At 57.9% G+C, this 17,069-nt stretch overlaps 1 protein-coding gene and 1 long non-coding RNA gene across 7 annotated transcripts in view; both read left to right on the top strand.

Moving 5' to 3' along the window:
* Window positions 1-17,069, top strand: part of LOC122458387 — a 493,263-nt gene that overhangs the window by 430,022 nt on the left and 46,172 nt on the right. The window lies entirely within an intron of this gene.
* On the top strand, window positions 3,175-15,664 carry EPOR (erythropoietin receptor). 6 transcript variants are annotated; one of them, XM_038378669.2, is made up of 9 exons: window positions 3,175-3,313; window positions 4,403-4,593; window positions 10,736-10,865; window positions 11,222-11,400; window positions 12,269-12,420; window positions 12,502-12,655; window positions 13,720-13,807; window positions 14,457-14,544; window positions 15,015-15,664. In XM_038378669.2, exons 2-9 carry the CDS (start codon window positions 4,488-4,490, stop codon window positions 15,606-15,608), a joined length of 1,491 nt encoding a protein of 496 aa, XP_038234597.1. In that variant the 5' UTR covers window positions 3,175-3,313; window positions 4,403-4,487; the 3' UTR covers window positions 15,609-15,664. The 6 variants fall into 6 exon arrangements, with proteins under 6 accessions (XP_038234597.1, XP_043362820.1, XP_038234599.1 ...); XM_043506885.1 differs by having other exon boundaries at window positions 12,269-12,655; XM_038378671.2 differs by lacking the exon at window positions 3,175-3,313 and having other exon boundaries at window positions 3,358-4,593; window positions 11,307-11,400.

The following is a 17,069-nucleotide window of genomic DNA, read 5'->3' as shown; positions in this document are numbered from 1 at the left end:
GGATGGATAGAGGGGGGCAAGGGGAAGGGGGAGAGGTGGGAAGGGATGGATAGAGGAGGCATAGGGCAGGTGGGGGGTGGGAAGGGATGGATAGAGGGGCTATGGAGAAGGTGGGGGGTCGGAAGAGATGGATAGAGGGGGGCAAGGGGAAGTGTGAGAGGTGGGAAGGGATGGATAGGGGGCATGGGGTGGGTGGGGGGTGGCAAGGGATGGAAGGGGGGCATGGGGGCGGGTGGGTGCCTGTGGGGAGGGACGATAGATCAGGTGGAGGGCAGACTGGTTCTGCAGCTGGCTGGCGCAGGGCCGTGCCCTGGGTTCCTCCAGGTTGGTATCTGGGGCCCACAGTGTCTCCCTGGTGCCAGGCCAGGCTCCCTGCCCCTCGCTGGGGCGTGCCCGGCTGCATGGGGCCGGGGCCGTCGGCTATGACTCGCGGCTGGACACGGGTGCTCCCGGGTGCATGATCCCCAGTTTATTCAATGCCCACTGGGGCCGGGGGCTCTGTCTTCCCATGGGGACCCATCCCCCTGGGATCCGCTCCCAGCCCAGAGCCCATCTCACCCCGGCCGCGCCTGTGGGTCCATTGTCCTTTAAACACTTGGCTCACCCCTGGCCTGGATCCACAGGGGCTGCTCCAGGCTGGGTGTTTGGGGGTGACTCCCTTATGGGTCAGCACCCCCGGCCCCATGTGACTCTGGAACTGGGCCTGTGGTGGAGGCCGGCCAGCCCCCTGCGTGCCCCCCAAGAGCCAGATCCCATCAGAGCAGGTTCATTAGTCAGCAGCTCGCAGCCTCAGTGGGGCCCCAGGGTGGCACTGGGGGGGGTCGCATGGGGCAGCCTGGCCAAGCCAGAGTGTGTACCCAGCAGAGCTGCGGTGGGCACCATTCTGGCTCTGCCCTTTGTCCCGCCAAGGGGGGCAGCACTTAACTCCTGGCCTGACCCCTTTGTTCTGGTGCCGGGGCCTGGACTGGGTTGCTGGGTGTGAATGAGGGGTCTGGGGGGCTCCCCTTGGCTGTTTGGCGTGTCCAGCTGGTCCTTAAACGAGCCTCTGGGTCCACCCCAGCTAGCCCCAGGTGCCTGCTCTGGGCAAAGAGCAGATTTAACACTTTCACATCTGCTGGGTATCAAGGCTATGGCCGGAGGGAAACTGAGGCACCTGTGGACGTCATGAAAATACTACTGAAAATTCCAATTTCCACAACCCCACAGGCAGCTTGGTGAATGTCTCACAGCTGCGCTTCCAGGCTGCATCCGGGATCGGGCCCCCCCCCTTTCGGGCCAGGGGCTGCACGGACCCTCTCTCTGCCCCAGAGCTGACAATCTAAATAAACATGCTCCCCATTGGAAAGGTGGGGAAACTGAGGCACGGAGGGATGCTGTGACGGGTGCATGCACAGTGTCTCAGACCCAGATCAGATAGCGCCTCTGAATTGTAACGACCCACCCTTTGGAATCTGTAACACTGCCCGGGGTGGGAGGGGCAGGGATCAGCCCCCCCCATACAAAGCCCCCCCTCCCGCTCTCCCATTGGGTTGTGAGATGCTCATCTCCCCACTAGTTTCCTGCCTCCCCAATCCCTAAATTTGCCTAGCAACCAGCCAGCCTTATTCCTCCCCCCACACTGTTAAGGGGGGGGGTCCCTGATATCCCCCCCAGTCTTGGTGATCCTGGCTCCCCCAACCCCACTGTGACCCCTGTGGTTACAAGAGGGGGGCCATCAGCCTGTGGTGACCCCCAGTTTCTTCTTGCTGTCCCAGCTCCGAAAGGGTTAACAGGCAGGCCCCAGTGGGGGAAATCGGGCGGGAGCCCCCGTGGGGGGGCGTGATTCTCCCGCGTGGGGAGGGGGAGATAAGCAGCAGGGAGAGAGGGAAGTGTCCTGGGAACGGCTGATATGGGTCCTTCCCCCCCCCCCACCCCACACATCGCCTGCGCCTTCCCGGAGTACAGAGCGTCCCTGGCCCCTGTCCATCCCCCCCCACAACCACTAACCCCCGAGGCCTCTCCCAGAGCTGGGGCTAGAACCCAGGAGTCCTGACACACACACCCCTTCCCTGAGATGGGGAGAGAACCCAACTCCAAGCTGGACAAAGTGCCCCGTGGCTGATGTTTTAACCTTAGAATGCAAGGAACTCATGTGTATGTTTGTGTGCATGGGTGTGTGTGTGTAATAATACAGGTGTGTGATCATCTGCCGGGCTGTATGTGCATGCCTCTGCCCGAGTGTGTGTGTGTATGTGTGTGCATGCAGGGATGTGCCTGTATTCGGGGGGGATGGGTGCATGCAGGGAGGCACATGCCTTTGTGCGTGTGTGCTTGCGTGTATTGGTGTGTGTGCGGGGATGTGTGTGTGCTAGTGTGTCTGTCACTGCATGCATGTATGTATGCAGTCATGTGTGCATGCAGGGATGTGCCTGTATTCGGGGGGGGGTGCATGCAGGAATGTACATGTGTTTGTGCATGCGTGTAGTCGTGTGTGTGCAGGGGGTTGCGTGTGCTAGTGTGTCTGTCACTGCATGCGTGTGTGTATGTGGTCACGTGTGCATGCAGGGATGTGCCTGTATTCTGGGGGGGGAGGTGCATGCAGGAATGTACATTTATTTGTGCATCCGTGTAGTTGTGTGTGTGCAAGGGTGTGCCTGCACCAGTGTGTCCGGGGCTGCATGTGTGTATTCCTCGTTTTATGGCAACACTTGTGCACGTGTTGGGGGTGGGGCTGGGGGTGTTGAGCGGGACGCTCAGTTACCACCCCCGCGGGATTGTGCTATTCAGCTGTTTCAAAGAGGCCCGGGGCTTGGTGTAAACAGCCCGGTCCAGCCCGGTGCCACTCCAGCGCCTTATCTCTGGCCAACACGCCGTGTTTGTTTCAGCCTGTCCCGCCCATGTTCTTGCTGTGACAGATCTCACCTGCGTCACGGGGGGCCGGAGTGTGGGGCCTGGCTTTGATTGAACGTGGGACAGTTTGTTTTTCATAGTACAAAGTGGGGACAGGGGTGTTAATGAAAGCTACAAATACCTGGGTCCAATTCTCAGCTGTGCCACAGACGCCCTCGTGACTGCACAGCACGGCTCTGTGCCTTGGTTTCCCCACCCATACAATGGGGATAATGAATCTACTTTGGTCTGGCTTGTGAGTTTAGACCGGGACTGCTTGGGGCAAGGACTATCTCACTGGGTCTGGGCAGTGCCTGGCACAACGGGGGCCAGTGGCGTAGCTAGGTGGAGCGAACAGGGCCACCTGTTTGTACCCACCGGGCGGCGCGCTGGGTCCTCGGCGGCCCTGAAGACCCCCACCGCCGAAGACCCGGAGCGTCGCTGGGTGAGTAAAAATTTAAAAAGGCACCACTTGTGTTCAGAGGAGGAGTAACCGCTCCCCCCTCCCGGCTGCGTGGCTGATGGGGGCCCTGAGCTCGGTCGGGGTTTGTGCAGCTCCTGGCCCAATAGGGACCTGATCTTGGTTGGCACCTCTAGGGCTCTTGCAATGCACAAAACCCAGCAATACCAATGTGCTGGCATCACAACGCCCTCTTTTATCTGCTGCCCAGTTCCAACGTCCCCTGGGAGGGTTTGATTATCTTGCTGCTGCTGGGAAGGGACCTGCCCTTCTTCCAGCCAGATGGTTGGGGAGTGCAGGCGGGGGGTGTCTAAACCCCTTGAACACCTTCTTTCCAGCACCCTCTGGGTCTGGGGTGCACCACCCCTCCCCCCGGTTTGGTCCAGGTCCTGCGACCCGGAGCCTGAGTGTCCCTGTTTGTGGCATGGTGAGAGCCATCTCCTGCTCAATCCCCCTGCTGCACCCTCGATCTGCAAAGCACAGGATCAGCCCTGCTAGAGCCCACGGGGTGGGGATTCACTGCCTCGTCTGACCAACTCCCCAGCTGTGCATCCTATGGGCCAGTGAATCCTGTGTGATGGGGATCCACTCCCTTCTGGAGCCCACCAGCCAGTGATCCACACAGCCCCCCACTGGATCCCACCAGGTAGAACCCTCTGGATCCCACAGGGCACTGATTCACTCCTCCCTGCATTCCACAGGGCAGTGATCTGCTCCCCCCAGATCCCATGGGGCAGTGATCTGCTCCCCCCAGATCCCACGGGGCAGAGAGCTGCTTCCCCCCTGGATCCCACAGGGCAGAGATCTGCTCCCACCCAGATCCCACGGGGCACAGATCTGCTCCCCCCAGATCCCACGGGGCAGAGATCTGCTCCCCCCCAGATCCCACAGGGCAGAGATCTGCTCCTCCCCGGATCCCACGGGGCAGTGATCCGCTCCCCAAGGCAGCGGAGGGGGCATTGGTGGAGACATGGGGGTGTCTCTACCCCTCCTGGCTCCTCTCCAATTCCCTGCCGTGCTCCTCAGCCTCTCCTAGCATCAGCCCCAGCCCAGCCCTTATCTGTCCCCTCCCAGCCTGCCTGCCTCGCGGAGTGCAGCCACAACCTGCAGCCAGGAGCCAGGGAGCCCTGCCAGGCCAGACGGCTCAGCGCTCAGGACCATGGAGCCTCGGTGGAGCCACATTGCTGCCCTCTGCACCCTGCTGGCCTGGGCCACCTGCACCATGCAGGAGGGAGCTGGCCCCGACAATGGCTTCAACATCCAAGGTACCAGTGCGGGCCCTGGGGGCTGGCAGTGCCCTGCGGGCTGGGGGAGGGCGAGTGGCCCGGGGGCCAGGCAGAGGCATGGGGCAGGAGCGTTTCATAACAGGAAACTGATTTCCTGCCTCTGCTCTTAGATCCTGACAGCTAGTGAGTGTGTGTGCATGAGTGTGAGCGCATGCATGAGCGTGTGTGCATGAGTGCGTGCGTGAGCATGAGCAGAAGTGTGTGTGCGACTGTGAGTGAGCATGAGTGTGCGTGAATGTGTGTGAGTGCAAGCGTGAGTGTGGGGGGTGTGCACGTGTGTGAGTGTGGGGGTGCGCTTGCAGGCGTTTGTGCTGAGTGCCTGCTGTGTGCGCGCATGCACGTGTGTGCACCAGGCTCTAGTGAATGTGGTTGTGAAACATATTCTGATGTCTTAGCCCAGCGTGTGGGGCTGCCTGATCGACCCCCAGACACACGTGTCCCTCCAGTCGGCTCTCCATCCTCAGACCCGTCTGTCCTATCGAGAGCCCAAACTACAGCAGAGCTGACCCACCCCATTGATCGATCTATCCATTCATCCCCACACACCCCCTCTATCTATCTATCTATCTATCTATCTATCTATCTATCCCCACACCCCCCCTCTATCTATCTATCTATCTATCTATCCCCACACCCCCCCTCTATCTATCTATCTATCCCCACACACACCCATCCCTCCATTCAAATGCCTACATGGCCCTACCCGCCAGCGATCTGAGCATCTCCAGAAGAATGCTGAGGTTGGGGAAAAGCCCCCTAGCAGCCCACCTCTCCGGCAGAGTTTATCGCTGACCCACTGGCCCGTGTGCTGATCTAGGTTCGTTTCCTAGCCCATGCTAATGGGGCTGCCTGGCAGTTCTGTAGTGCAGCGTGTCGGAGACTCTGCTGAGAGAGACCCGTTAGATAAAAGCAGAAGTAATTAGCGGTAACCTCTTACGAGTGCTGCAGAGCTAGACTTGGCCAAATTTGATTTTTATTTTTGATCATTTTGACGGAGAATCTCAGGGTTTCTTTGTAAGTCTTTTTTTTTTTAGATTTGCATTGAGCTAAATCTTCACAGCTGCACAAAATTACGGGTTTTTTTCCAGACAACAGGGTGGGGGTGCCAACAACAAGTATTTAATGACATTAAATGTTCAGATTGAAAAAGTTCAAGCTTTCTCACTGGTACAACCCAAATTGTCAACGTCACGTATCAAAATACACAAAGGAAACAGCCTTAAATCAAACTATGGCCTTCTTGGCCTCTGTAGATTTCAGTGATCATCGGCGGAAACACTTTTTATCAGTTTGTGCATGTACATGGTGAAATCAACATTTACTGATAAACATCTTCTCCTTCCCAGCCCATGCACAGATAAGTATGATGGGCAGTTGTACAAGCATGTGTGTTATGGGAAATATATTTTGAGAAACTTATATGGTAAAGTTATGAACTGTATAGCTAATGAGAAAAAGAGGACTTGTGGCACCTTAGAGACTAACAAATTTATTTGAGCATAAGCTTTCGTGAGCTACAGCTCACTTCATCAGAATCTCCCCACTGTATTTTCCACCGAATGCATCCGATGAAGTGAGCTGTAGCTCACGAAAGCTTATGCTCAAACAAATTTGTTAGTCTCTAAGGTGCCACAAGTCCTCCTTTTCTTTTTTGCGAATACAGACGAACACGGTTGCTACTCTGAAACCCTGTATAGCTAATGAGGTAGCTCCATATCTATATACAGATGGGGGGGTGCATGTTATGTGAAATATGTTTTGGGAGATATGTGTGGTAAGGTGCCGTGTGTAGACAGCTAGATGTGGATCTATGCACAGATAGAGAAGTGTATGTATAATTTGTGTGTCTATACAAAATATGTGAGTATATGTCTCTTTGTGTATATGTGTATCTACGTAAAATGTGTGAATGTGCATAAATATGTGTATCTTGTGTACATATACACACACACACAAATATATATATATACACGCACATATATGATACACACACATCTCACATCTATTTATGTGACTGTGTATCTATAAAGAAAATGTGTTTCTATAGCTAAGCGTGTGTATAGCTGTATATTGTGTGTGTATGTTTAGTATCTAGCCTCTTGGCATATGTTTTCCAAACTGTATTTTACCTCGGACATCTAAGCACGTACATAGTCTGAAACGTCCTTATCGTGTGTAGCATACAAGGTTGGTTTGTATAGTCTTTGCCCAGAAGGAGGTGGGAGGCAGAGCAACTAAAAGATTAAGGGGGGGGGGGAGAGGAGGTGACATCACGGTGAGGGGTTTACCCCTAGATCAGGAAGAGAAGCTGGAGGAGGCATTTCTAGAATAAATAACAAAAGGATCCAAAACACAAGACCTGGTAGTAAGTAGGGGGCACTTCACCTCCCCACACATCTGTCGGGAAAGTCATATGGCAAGATTTCCAGTACGCTGCTGGAATGTGCTGGGCCAGCTGTTTGTTCCCGCCAGTGGAGGAAGGAACCGGGGGAAAGGGCAGTTTTGACTTGATTCTGACCAGTGGGGAGGAATTGGTCACGAATCTGAAGTTGGAAGGTGATTTGGGTGGAAGTGATTGTGACGGGATAGGTTCCATGTTTCGAGGGAAAGGAAGGAGTGAGAGCAGCGGGAACAGGACAGTGGACATCAAAAAAGCTGACGCTGACAAACTCCGAGAACTGGCAGCTGAGGTCCCCTGGGGAGAAAATCTATGGGATAAAGGAGGTGAGGAGTGTTTCTCAAGGAGACACAATCAAAGGAACAACTTCGAAGTATCCCAATACAAAGGAGAGATCAGAAGAACAGTAAGAGGCCAACGGGGCTCCTTCAGGAGCTCTTTAATGACCTGAAAATCAAAAAGGGCTCCTACTAAAAGGGGAAACCTGCTCAGGAGGAGAACAAGCATGTAAGGACAAAATCAGACAGGCTAAGGCACAAAACGATTTACACCTGCAAGGGCCATATAAAGCAAGAAGAAGAGGTTCTTTAAATCCATTAGGAGCAAGAGAAAGTCAAAGGAAAGTGCAGGTCCTCTACTTAGCGGGGAAGGAGCACTAATAACTGATGACATCAAGAAGGCCGAAGTGTCTAATGCCTATTTTGCGTCAGTCTTCATTAAAATGGCTAACGGTGTCCAGGTTCTCAACACAATGAATATTAACCCAGGGGGAAGGAGTGCAAGCCAAAACAAGGAAAGATCAGGTTAAAGCGAATTTAAATAAGTGAGATTCATTCAAGTTGGCAAGGTCTGATGAAAGCCATACTAGGTTACTTAAGGAACGAGCTGAAGCTGTCTCGGAGCTGTTAGCAATTATCTTCAAGAGCTCCTGGAGGATGGGTGAGGTCCCAGAGGACTGGACAGGGGCAAATGTAGTATCTATCTTTTAAAAGGGGAACAAAGAAGATCCAGAGAATTATAGACCAGTCAGCCTGACTTCTGTACCTGAAAAGATATTGAAACAAATTATTAAATAATTGGTAAGTCCCTAGAGGATAATAGGATAATAAGGACTAGCCAGGATGGATTTGTCAAGAACAAATCATGCCAAACCAACCTAATTTCCTTCATTGGCAGGGTTACTGGCCCAGTGAGCTGTAGACAGGAAATATCTTGATTTCAGTAATACTTTTGATGCAGTCCATGTGACAGTCTCATAAGCCAACTAAGGAAATGCATCTAGATGTAAAATAGATAGATAGGTGGGTGCACAACTGGTTGAAAATTGTACTCAGAGAGTAGTTATCAATGGTTGGCTGTCAAACTGTGAGGGTGTGTCTGCTGGGGTCCCACAGGGGTCAGTCCTGGGTCCAGTACTGTTCAATATTTGTATTAGTGTCTTGGCTAACGGAGTGGAGCTTGTGCTTATATGTTTGTAGCTAACACTAAGCTGGGAGGGGTTCCAAGCACTTTGGAGGACAGGATTAGAATTCAAAACAGCCCTGACAAATTGGAAAATTGGCCTGAAATCAATAAGATGAAATTCAGTAAAGACAAGTGCAAAGTACTTCACTCAGGAAGGAAAAATCAAACGTCTAGTGTCAGGAAGAGGAGCTGGGGGCTAGAGTGAGTCACAAATTGAACGAGTCAGCAATGTGATGCAGTTGTGAAACCGGCTAATATTCCGGGGTGTATTAGCAGGAGTGTCGTACGTGAGATGTGGGAGATAACTGTCCCGCTCTGCTCTGCACTGGGGAGGCCTCAGCTGGAGTCCTGGGTCCAGTTCTGGGTGCCGCACTTTAGGGAAGATGTGGACAAATTGGAGAGTGGCCAGAGGAGACCCACAAAAATGATCCAAGGTTTAGAAAACCAGATCTGTGAGAGAAGATTAAACCCTGGGCATGTTTAGTCCTGAGAAAAGACAACTGAGACAGGGGAGCTGAGAACAGTCTTCAAATATCTTAAGGGCTGTTACAAAGAGGACGGTGATCAATGGTTCTCCCTGTCCCTGGAGGGTAGGACAAGAAGCAATGGGCTTCATCTGCAGCGAGGGAGATTTAGGTTAGATATTAGGAAAAACTTTCTAATCAATCCTAAGGGGAGCTAAGCTCTGGACCAGGTGTCCAAGAGCGGTTGTGGGATCCCCAACACGAGGTTTTAAAGAACAAGTTGGACAAACCCCAGTCAGAGATGGTCAAGGTTTATTTGCTCCTGCCTCAGCACAGCGGGCTGGACCCGATGAGCTCTCGAGATCCCTTCCAGTCCCACATTTCTATGTTTCTCTGATATTTTATTCCTCTACTGTACAGACATTTTGTCTTCTCTTAATATCTGAATGAGATGCTGCTCGTGCCTCCATAGTCACGGTTAACTTGAATTTTGCTCCTAAATTAGGGTTATAAAGAATATATTGTTTTCTAAAATCTAATCTAATCTAATCTATCTATTCCCATACACATCTATCTATCTATCTATCTATCTATCTATCCCCATACACCCTTTCTATCTATCTGTCTATCGATCTAATCTACTTTCCTAAATTATATAAAGGGAACATAGCCTATAAGGTAATAATATAAAACAGTTAATTAAAGATCATTTCTTGACTCCATGCGTGATGCAGACTGGGAGTTGTTAACAGAAAGTAGCTTCAAGTGACATGACAGAGGCTAAGGAGAATTCTGTGTCTGCACATGGCTGAATCCCCGTGAAATGCCTGGAATAGGCCCTGGTCTAATAAACGAAGCATGAACTAATCATATGTATTATCTGGATTATGGCAGAGCCCAAAGGCCCAGTTGTGCCGGGCGCTGCCCGGACACAGTATAACAGTGTAGTGAGGAGCTGTGTTGTTATTTTCTACACACAATCACACACATGTACACATACACCTAGTCCTACCTCTCCCATACATAGACACACACACGTACCTTCACACAGAGACACACACACCTATTCCTACACACATCCACACCCATATATCTATATATACACACACCTACCTTCACACACATGCACACGCACACACACACACACAGAGGTACACAGAGGTACACACACATCTGCAGACACAGAGCTACACATGCACACAGATACACACACACACACACACACACACACACAGACCCCCTATTGAATAGCCCTTCATGAGTGAGTAGACTCTCATGCACACATAGATGCTCACACACACACACACACATTCACCTGGACTCTCCCGCCCACACATTAACTCTCCTGCACGGTGCCAATGGAGTGCCCTGTGCCATTCACGGTGTGTCCGCCTGCAGTGGGGTAGACCCAGGGAGTGGAGGTCTGCCCCCAGGACCCCTTGGGCAGGACCGGCTGGCTCCAGAGGACACCCCTCACTCTCAGCGGCAGCTGGGGCCTGTTGCCTGCTGGGGGTTGGGGTTGTTCTTGTGCCTGGCTGTGAAGGTCTCTCTTGGAGCCACCTCCCTGGGCCGTTCAGGGCAAGGGATTGTTAACCCTCAGAACCCCCAGCAGCAGGATATTACTGGGGCGCAGGGTTTGCTGCAGGGTAGCGGTGTTCTTCGCTGCCCAGGCTTTGGGGGTGCAGGACTAGGATTGGGGGGATCGCTCGATGACTTTGGGTGGGGGGTTGTTAATTGGTCCGTGTGGATGGTGGGGGAGAAGTGGCTGCTAACTTGGCCCTCCCTGTGCCCCCAGCTGCCCTGCTTCTGGGTGAGGAGCCCCTGGACCCCAAATGTTTCACGCGCTGCCTGGAGGACCTGACCTGCTTCTGGGAGAGCAGCAGCCCGCCGAGCGCCACGGAATATGGCTTCTTCTACGTCGTGGAGTGAGTCCCCGTCCCTCTCCCCACCGGGGGCCCCTCTGCAGGGAGATGAGGGGGGAGAGGGCAAGTCTTGGAATGCCAGTGCTGCCATCATGCCCCCGTCCCTGCCATGCCTGCCTCTGTGCCCCCAAATCTCACCCCACAGCCTGCCCCTTGCCCCCTCCCTCTGCACCCTCAGGCTGTGTCCCCCCAGGCCGGCCCCAGCATGTGCCCCACCAAGCATGCCCCCTCTGCTGATACCCCCATCCCACGTCCGCTGCCCCAGGCAGAGGGCGTGCATGAAAGGGCCCCAGGCCTCCCCTTCCCCCAGGCTCTGCTGCTGCTGACCCCCTGCCCCCCTCTCTCCCCGCCTCTGACAGGGGGGACGCCCCGCAGCGCTGCAACCTGAGCGTGGCCCGGACGCCCTGGAACAGCACCCGCTTCACCTGCATCTTCCCCCCCCAGGACACCCCGTCCTTCACCCCCCTGCATGTTGGTGCCTACGCTGGCAATAGCAGCAACATCGTCCACGCCCGCACCATCATGGTCAACCAAGTGGGTAGGTGTGAGAGCCGGGAGGGGAAAGGCCCCACGTCCCCCCAGCCCAGCCAGTCCTCCTGCCCCGGGCCGGATTGGAGCTGGCACCCCGTAGAGGGGAAAGGCCCCGTGACCCATTCCCTGCCCCCTCAGCCAGTCCCTGCCCCGGGCCAGATCAGAGCCAGTGTCTAGAGGGGAAAGACCCCATGCCCCACTCCCCACCCCCCGACCCAGCTAATTCCCCTGCCCCGGGCCAGACGGGAGCTGGTGCCCCCTTGATGGGGAAAGTCCCCATGACCCACTCCCCACGCCCCCGAGCCAACCCGTGCCCCTCCTTGGGACTGGATTGAGGCTGGCGCCCCCTAGAGGGGAAAGGCCCCATTCCCAGCCTCCCGACCCAGCCAGGCCCCCCCCCGGGGCCGGCGCCCCCTAGAGGGGAAAGGCCTCGAGCCCCATTCCCAGCCTCCCGACCCAGCCAGGCCCCCCCCACCTCGGGGCTGGCGCCCCCTATTGGGGAAAGGCCTCGAGCCCCATTCCCAGCCTCCCAACCCAGCCTGGCCCCCCCCCGGGGCCGGCGCCCCCTAGAGGGGAAAGGCCTCGAGCCCCATTCCCAGCCTCCTGACCCAGCCAGCCCCCCCCCACCCCGGGGCCAGCGCCCCCTAGAGGGGAAAGGCCTCGAGCCCCATTCCCAGCCTCCCAACCCAGCCAGGCCCCCCCCACCTCGGGGCTGGCGCCCCCTATTAGGGAAAGGCCTCGAGCCCCATTCCCAGCCTCCCGACCCAGCCAGGCCCCCCCCACCCCGGGGCCGGCGCCCCCTAGAGGGGAAAGGCCTCGAGCCCCATTCCCAGACCCCTGGACACACCAGCTCACGTCTCCCCCCCCCGCCGCAGTTCTCCTGGACCCTCCGTCCAACCTGACGGTGCGTGCGACCGAGAGCCCGGGGCAGCTGACGGTGAGCTGGCAGCCGCCCGGCCTCCGCTACCTGGAGAGCAGCCTGCGCTACGAGGTGGCCTTCGCCCCCGAGGGCGCCGAGCGCCAGATGGTGAGCGTGCCCCCCCCCGCCCCCGCCCGCCCGCCCGCCCCCGCCCGGCCGCCCCTCACCCTGCCCTCCCGGCCCCCGCAGGTCGACATCCCCGACGGCCGCACCGAGTGCCTCATCCTCAACCTGCGGGGCCGGACCCGTTACGCCCTGGCCGTGCGCGCCAAGCCCGACGGCGTCAGCTACAGCGGCTACTGGAGCGCCTGGTCGGCGCCGGTCACCGTGGTGACGCCCCGCGGTGAGACCCCCCCCCGCTGCCCTGCCCCCCGCGTTGGGTGGCGGGGAATTGTGGGGGGTGGGGGTGGGGGTGGAGGAGTCGTTGGGTGGTGGGGGTGAAGGGGCCGGAGGATAGCAGGGTGGGGGTGGGGGGGTCGTTGGGTGGTGGGGATGGGGGTGGAGGGGCCGGAGGGTGGTGGGGGATAGCAGGGTGGGGGCAGGGGTAGAGGGGCTGTTGGGTGGTGGGGGTGGGGGATAGCGGGGTGGGGGTGGAGGTGGAGGGGTCATTGGGTAGTGGGGGTGGGGGTGGAGGGGCCAGAGGGTGGCGGGGGATAGCGGGGTGAGGATGGGGGTGGGGTGGTCATTGGGTGATGGGGGTGGGGGTGGAGGGGCCGGAGGGTGGCGGGGGATAGCAGGGTGGAGGTGGGGGGGGTTGTTGGGTGGTGGGGGTGGAGGGGCTGGAGGGTGGGGGGGGATAGTGGGGTGGGGATGGAGGGGTCGTTGGGTGGTGGGGATGGGAGTTGGGGGGGCCAGAGGGTGGCGGGGGATAGCGGGGTGGGGGCAGGGTTAGAGGGGCTGTTGGGTGGTGGGGGTGGGGGATAGCAGGGTGGGGGTGGGGGTGGAGGGGCCAGAGGGTAGCGGGGAATAGCAGGGTGGGGGCGGGGGTGGAGGGGCCGTAGGGTGGAGGGGGATAGCGGGGTGGGAGTGGAGGGGCCGTAGGGTGGCGAGGGATAGTGGGGTGGGGGTAGAGGGGTCGTTGCATGGCTGGAAATAGCGGGGTGGGGATGGGGGTGGAGGGGCCATGGGCTGGCGGGGCATAGCAGGGTGGAGTGTGGGTGGGAGGCCATAGGATAGAGCGGGAGGATGGGGGATGGGGGTAGAGAGGCCATGGGCCGGTCGGGGAGGATGCGGGTGGAGGGCCCATAGGGTGGCGGGGGATAGCGGGGTGGGGGTGGAGGGGGCCACGGGATGGTCTGGGGGTCCGATCCTGGGCCCTTCTCTATCATCCCACTGGAGGCAGCTGGCGCCATCCCTGGGGTCACTCGTTCCCACAGCCTGGGCTGACCCTGCTGCCCCACCTTGCAGATCTGGACCCCCTGATCCTGTCGCTGTCGCTCATCCTGGTGCTCATCGTGGTGCTCTTGGCCCTCTTTGCCCTGCTCACCCACCGCAGGTACCGCCCGCCGCACCCATGCCCACCGGGACCCTTCCCCCACCTGCTGGGCCCCTCCAGGCTAAGGCTTCAAGGCGCTGGTGGGGGGAGAGATCCAACCCCAGCCTTACTCATATGCACACACCTGCCAAACTGGGTGTGGTGCCCAGGTGGGCAGAGGAGTGGGGGTGGGGGGGTGCAAGGGGGCTGCGAGGCTGTGTGTACAGATGCCCCTGTGTGCAGTCATGTTTGGGAGCGGTATGCATTTGTGTGTGAGGCACATGCGCGTGCATGGATGTGTGTTCGCAGGGGTGCACATGTGCACACACACCTCACACGTGTGTGTGGGACTGGGCACGTGTGTGAGAGTATGCACAAGGCATGTGTGCATGGAGGGGTGTCCCCAGGGGTGCGTGCACGTACTTGTCTATGGTAGCATGCACATGCATGTGGCAACGTGTGTGCATATGCTTGGCGGTTGCGTGTGGGAGGGGATGCACGAGGTGTGGGGGCGGCACTGGGGGCCATTTCTCCTGAGCCCCCTGCAGCCAATGGCCCACGAGCGATCGCAGGATGGGTGCACACGCATTTCCATTGTGGGGGGGGGTGTGGAAATTCACACCCAGGCTTGTCTCCTGTTCACCACTGTCCCCCCCGCACCCCCTGCAAGGTTTTTGAAGAAGCAGCTGTGGCCTGTGATTCCCAGCCCGGAGCACAAATTCGAGGGGCTTTTCACCCTCTACAAGGGGAACTTCCAGGTACCGGATTCTGCCCTGGCCAGGGGCGCCACAGGGGGCTGCAGCCCATCGACACATGGAAGGGTCTGGCCAGCAGGGCCTGCTGGGGGGGGTCACCACACTGCCCACATCTGTGCTGGGGCTATGAGGGTCTGATGCTGGGGGGATGCGCTGGGCTGGGGGACCAGGGAGATTGTCCTGGGAGGAAATGCTTAGAGATGGGGAAGCCGCCAGAGAAGGGCCAAGATGGGGAGTGAGCCCCGGGCTGGTTTTCATGCTGTCAAATGCTAGGCATTGTTGTTGCAGGCCCTACATAAATCCTTGGTTTAAAACAAAGGGGCTGGCAGGATCTGGCCCAGGGTGGGTGCTGGGGGACAGGCAGAACTTGAGAGTCCAGGGGTGCAGAGAGGGGGCTCAGACCACCAGGCCTGGCTCAGTAGGTGCCCCCGCACCCAGCCCCTCTGGTGATCCAGGCCCTGTTGCCTTCGCAGCTCTGGCTGGGACAAAGAAACGCCTGCCTCTGGTGGAGTGGGAACCCTGGCTACTTGGAGGAGCAGCCCAGCCTGCTGGAGGTGCTGTCCGAGGGCCGCGAATCCAAGGCGGAGGGGCCGGTGCCCCCTCTGCCCCCCAAAGCCCAGGGCTCGGCCCTGCCCACCCGCCCTCAGCTGCCCGCAGAGCTCCAGGGTGACTACCTGGTGCTGGATGAACAGCGGATGCCATGCAGCCTGGGTGAGGACTCTCTGCTCCTGCTGGATGCCTGGAGTAGTGCGGGCGTTGAAGCCCCCCCTGCCATGGGGCAGGAGCTGGGCCCCCCGGGGGCCACACCGGAGCCCGTCCCAGGGGAGTGGGTCTCGTCCTCTTCCAGCTTCGAGTACACCGTCTTCGACCCCAGTTCGGAGCTGCTGGCACCCTGTGGGCACCAGCGCCCGCTCAAATACAGCTACTTGCTGGTGTCTGACTCAGGGATCTCTGCTGACTACGGCCCCCTGGGCACCAGCACCAACCGGCCCAACCTCTACACCAACCTGTGCCAGGATGGGGGCCAGGCCCAGCCCTTCCCAGCCAGCTACGTGATGTGCTCATAGTGTTGGCGGACGGGCAGGGGACTCCGGGCCTGGAGAACAGAGATGGACCCCCATGTCTGCCAGATGTAAACTCCTTCCCGGCAGGACGTAGAAGGGACCCCGTTCTGGCAGGACATAGCGGGGACCCCATCCCGGCAGGACATAGAAGGGACCCCGTCCCGGCAGGACATAGAAGGGACCCCGTCCCGGCTGGAGGTTCAGGAGACCTGGGATGAGGTAAAGGAGACCCCCGTCCCAGGAGGAGGTTGAGGGGACCCTGTCCCGGCATGATGTAAAGGACACCCCAACAGGAGGCAGATATATGACCCCAGCACCAGCTCCCTCTTGCCCGCTGCTTGCCAGGCTGTGGTGGAAGCCAATGCAGGTGGATCCGAACTGCCCCAGCTCAGGCTCAGACTGGGCTCTTGCCGGGACGGAAACTCCCACCTGGCCGGATGCGCCACGGGGATGGTGCCAGCTGTTACAGCCGTGGAGCAGGTGGTCAGGGACCAACCTGCCAGCAGGGGGCGATACCTCCAATCCCCCCCCACCCTCACCAGAGCTGGCTTGGATTCGAAACACGAGCTGGGTGGAAGCTGTAGCCCCCTGTGCCAGCAAGGGGAGCCCACCCACTCTGCTCTCCCCCCCGCCGCCCCCAGCCTGGCTTGGCTGCAAGGGATGCTGGGAGTCCTGCAATCCTGCCCCTTTTCTTTTTGTACTTATGTGTATAGGGGAGGAAAGCTCAAAAAGCCCCGTTACCCGGGTAAATCTGCTACTGCTGTGACCAATGTATTAGTCAGGCAGCAGGAGCTAGAGGTTAGAGTGGGGGGTGGGCTGGCTTCTAGCCCCAGCTGTGGGAGGAGAGTGGGGCCTAGTGGTTAGAGCAAGGGGAGCTGGGTGTCAGGACTCCTGGGTTCCAGCCCCAGCTCTGAGAGAGGAGTGCAGTTTGGGGGTTGGGCTGGCAGCCATGACTCCTGGGTTCTATCCCAGCTGTCCCACTGACTTGCTTTGTGACCTTGGTCAAGTCCCACCCCCGGCCCCCTTTCTGCACCTGTTTCCCCACTTGTAAAAGAGGGCTGACAATTCTGACCAACCCGGGTTGTCATTTGGATCTTCCCTCTGCTATAGGTATTTAACTCCATGGGGTTGCCCCTGCCCTGAGGCGCTCTCATCATTAACCCTTTAAGGGATGCTGCCGGCGCCAGATGGACTGATTCACCCTGGCACCACTGCAGCGCTCTTGGGGAGAGAACAAACCACCTAGCCAGCACTGAAACACCTGGGGAGCAGGTGGGGCTGGCTAGGAGGGCCAGTGGGGGGTTGAGAATCCCCCAACTAGGGGACTGCCCCGCAGCGCAGTGCCCTGGCAGGGCTCGGGCCCAGCCAGGAGCCCGCAGCGGCTGGATGCATGATAGATCTTTGTCTTTTAATAAAGGGGCTGTTTTTTTCCACTCCACGTCTACCTACTTTCTGCTGGGGAAG

The sequence above is a fragment of the Dermochelys coriacea genome, chromosome 20, assembly GCF_009764565.3.
Source record: "Dermochelys coriacea isolate rDerCor1 chromosome 20, rDerCor1.pri.v4, whole genome shotgun sequence".
In the NCBI taxonomy this organism is placed as follows: domain Eukaryota; kingdom Metazoa; phylum Chordata; order Testudines; family Dermochelyidae; genus Dermochelys; species Dermochelys coriacea.
The sequence above is the reverse complement of the archived record's forward strand: the minus strand, read 5'-3'. Positions and strand labels throughout refer to the sequence as shown.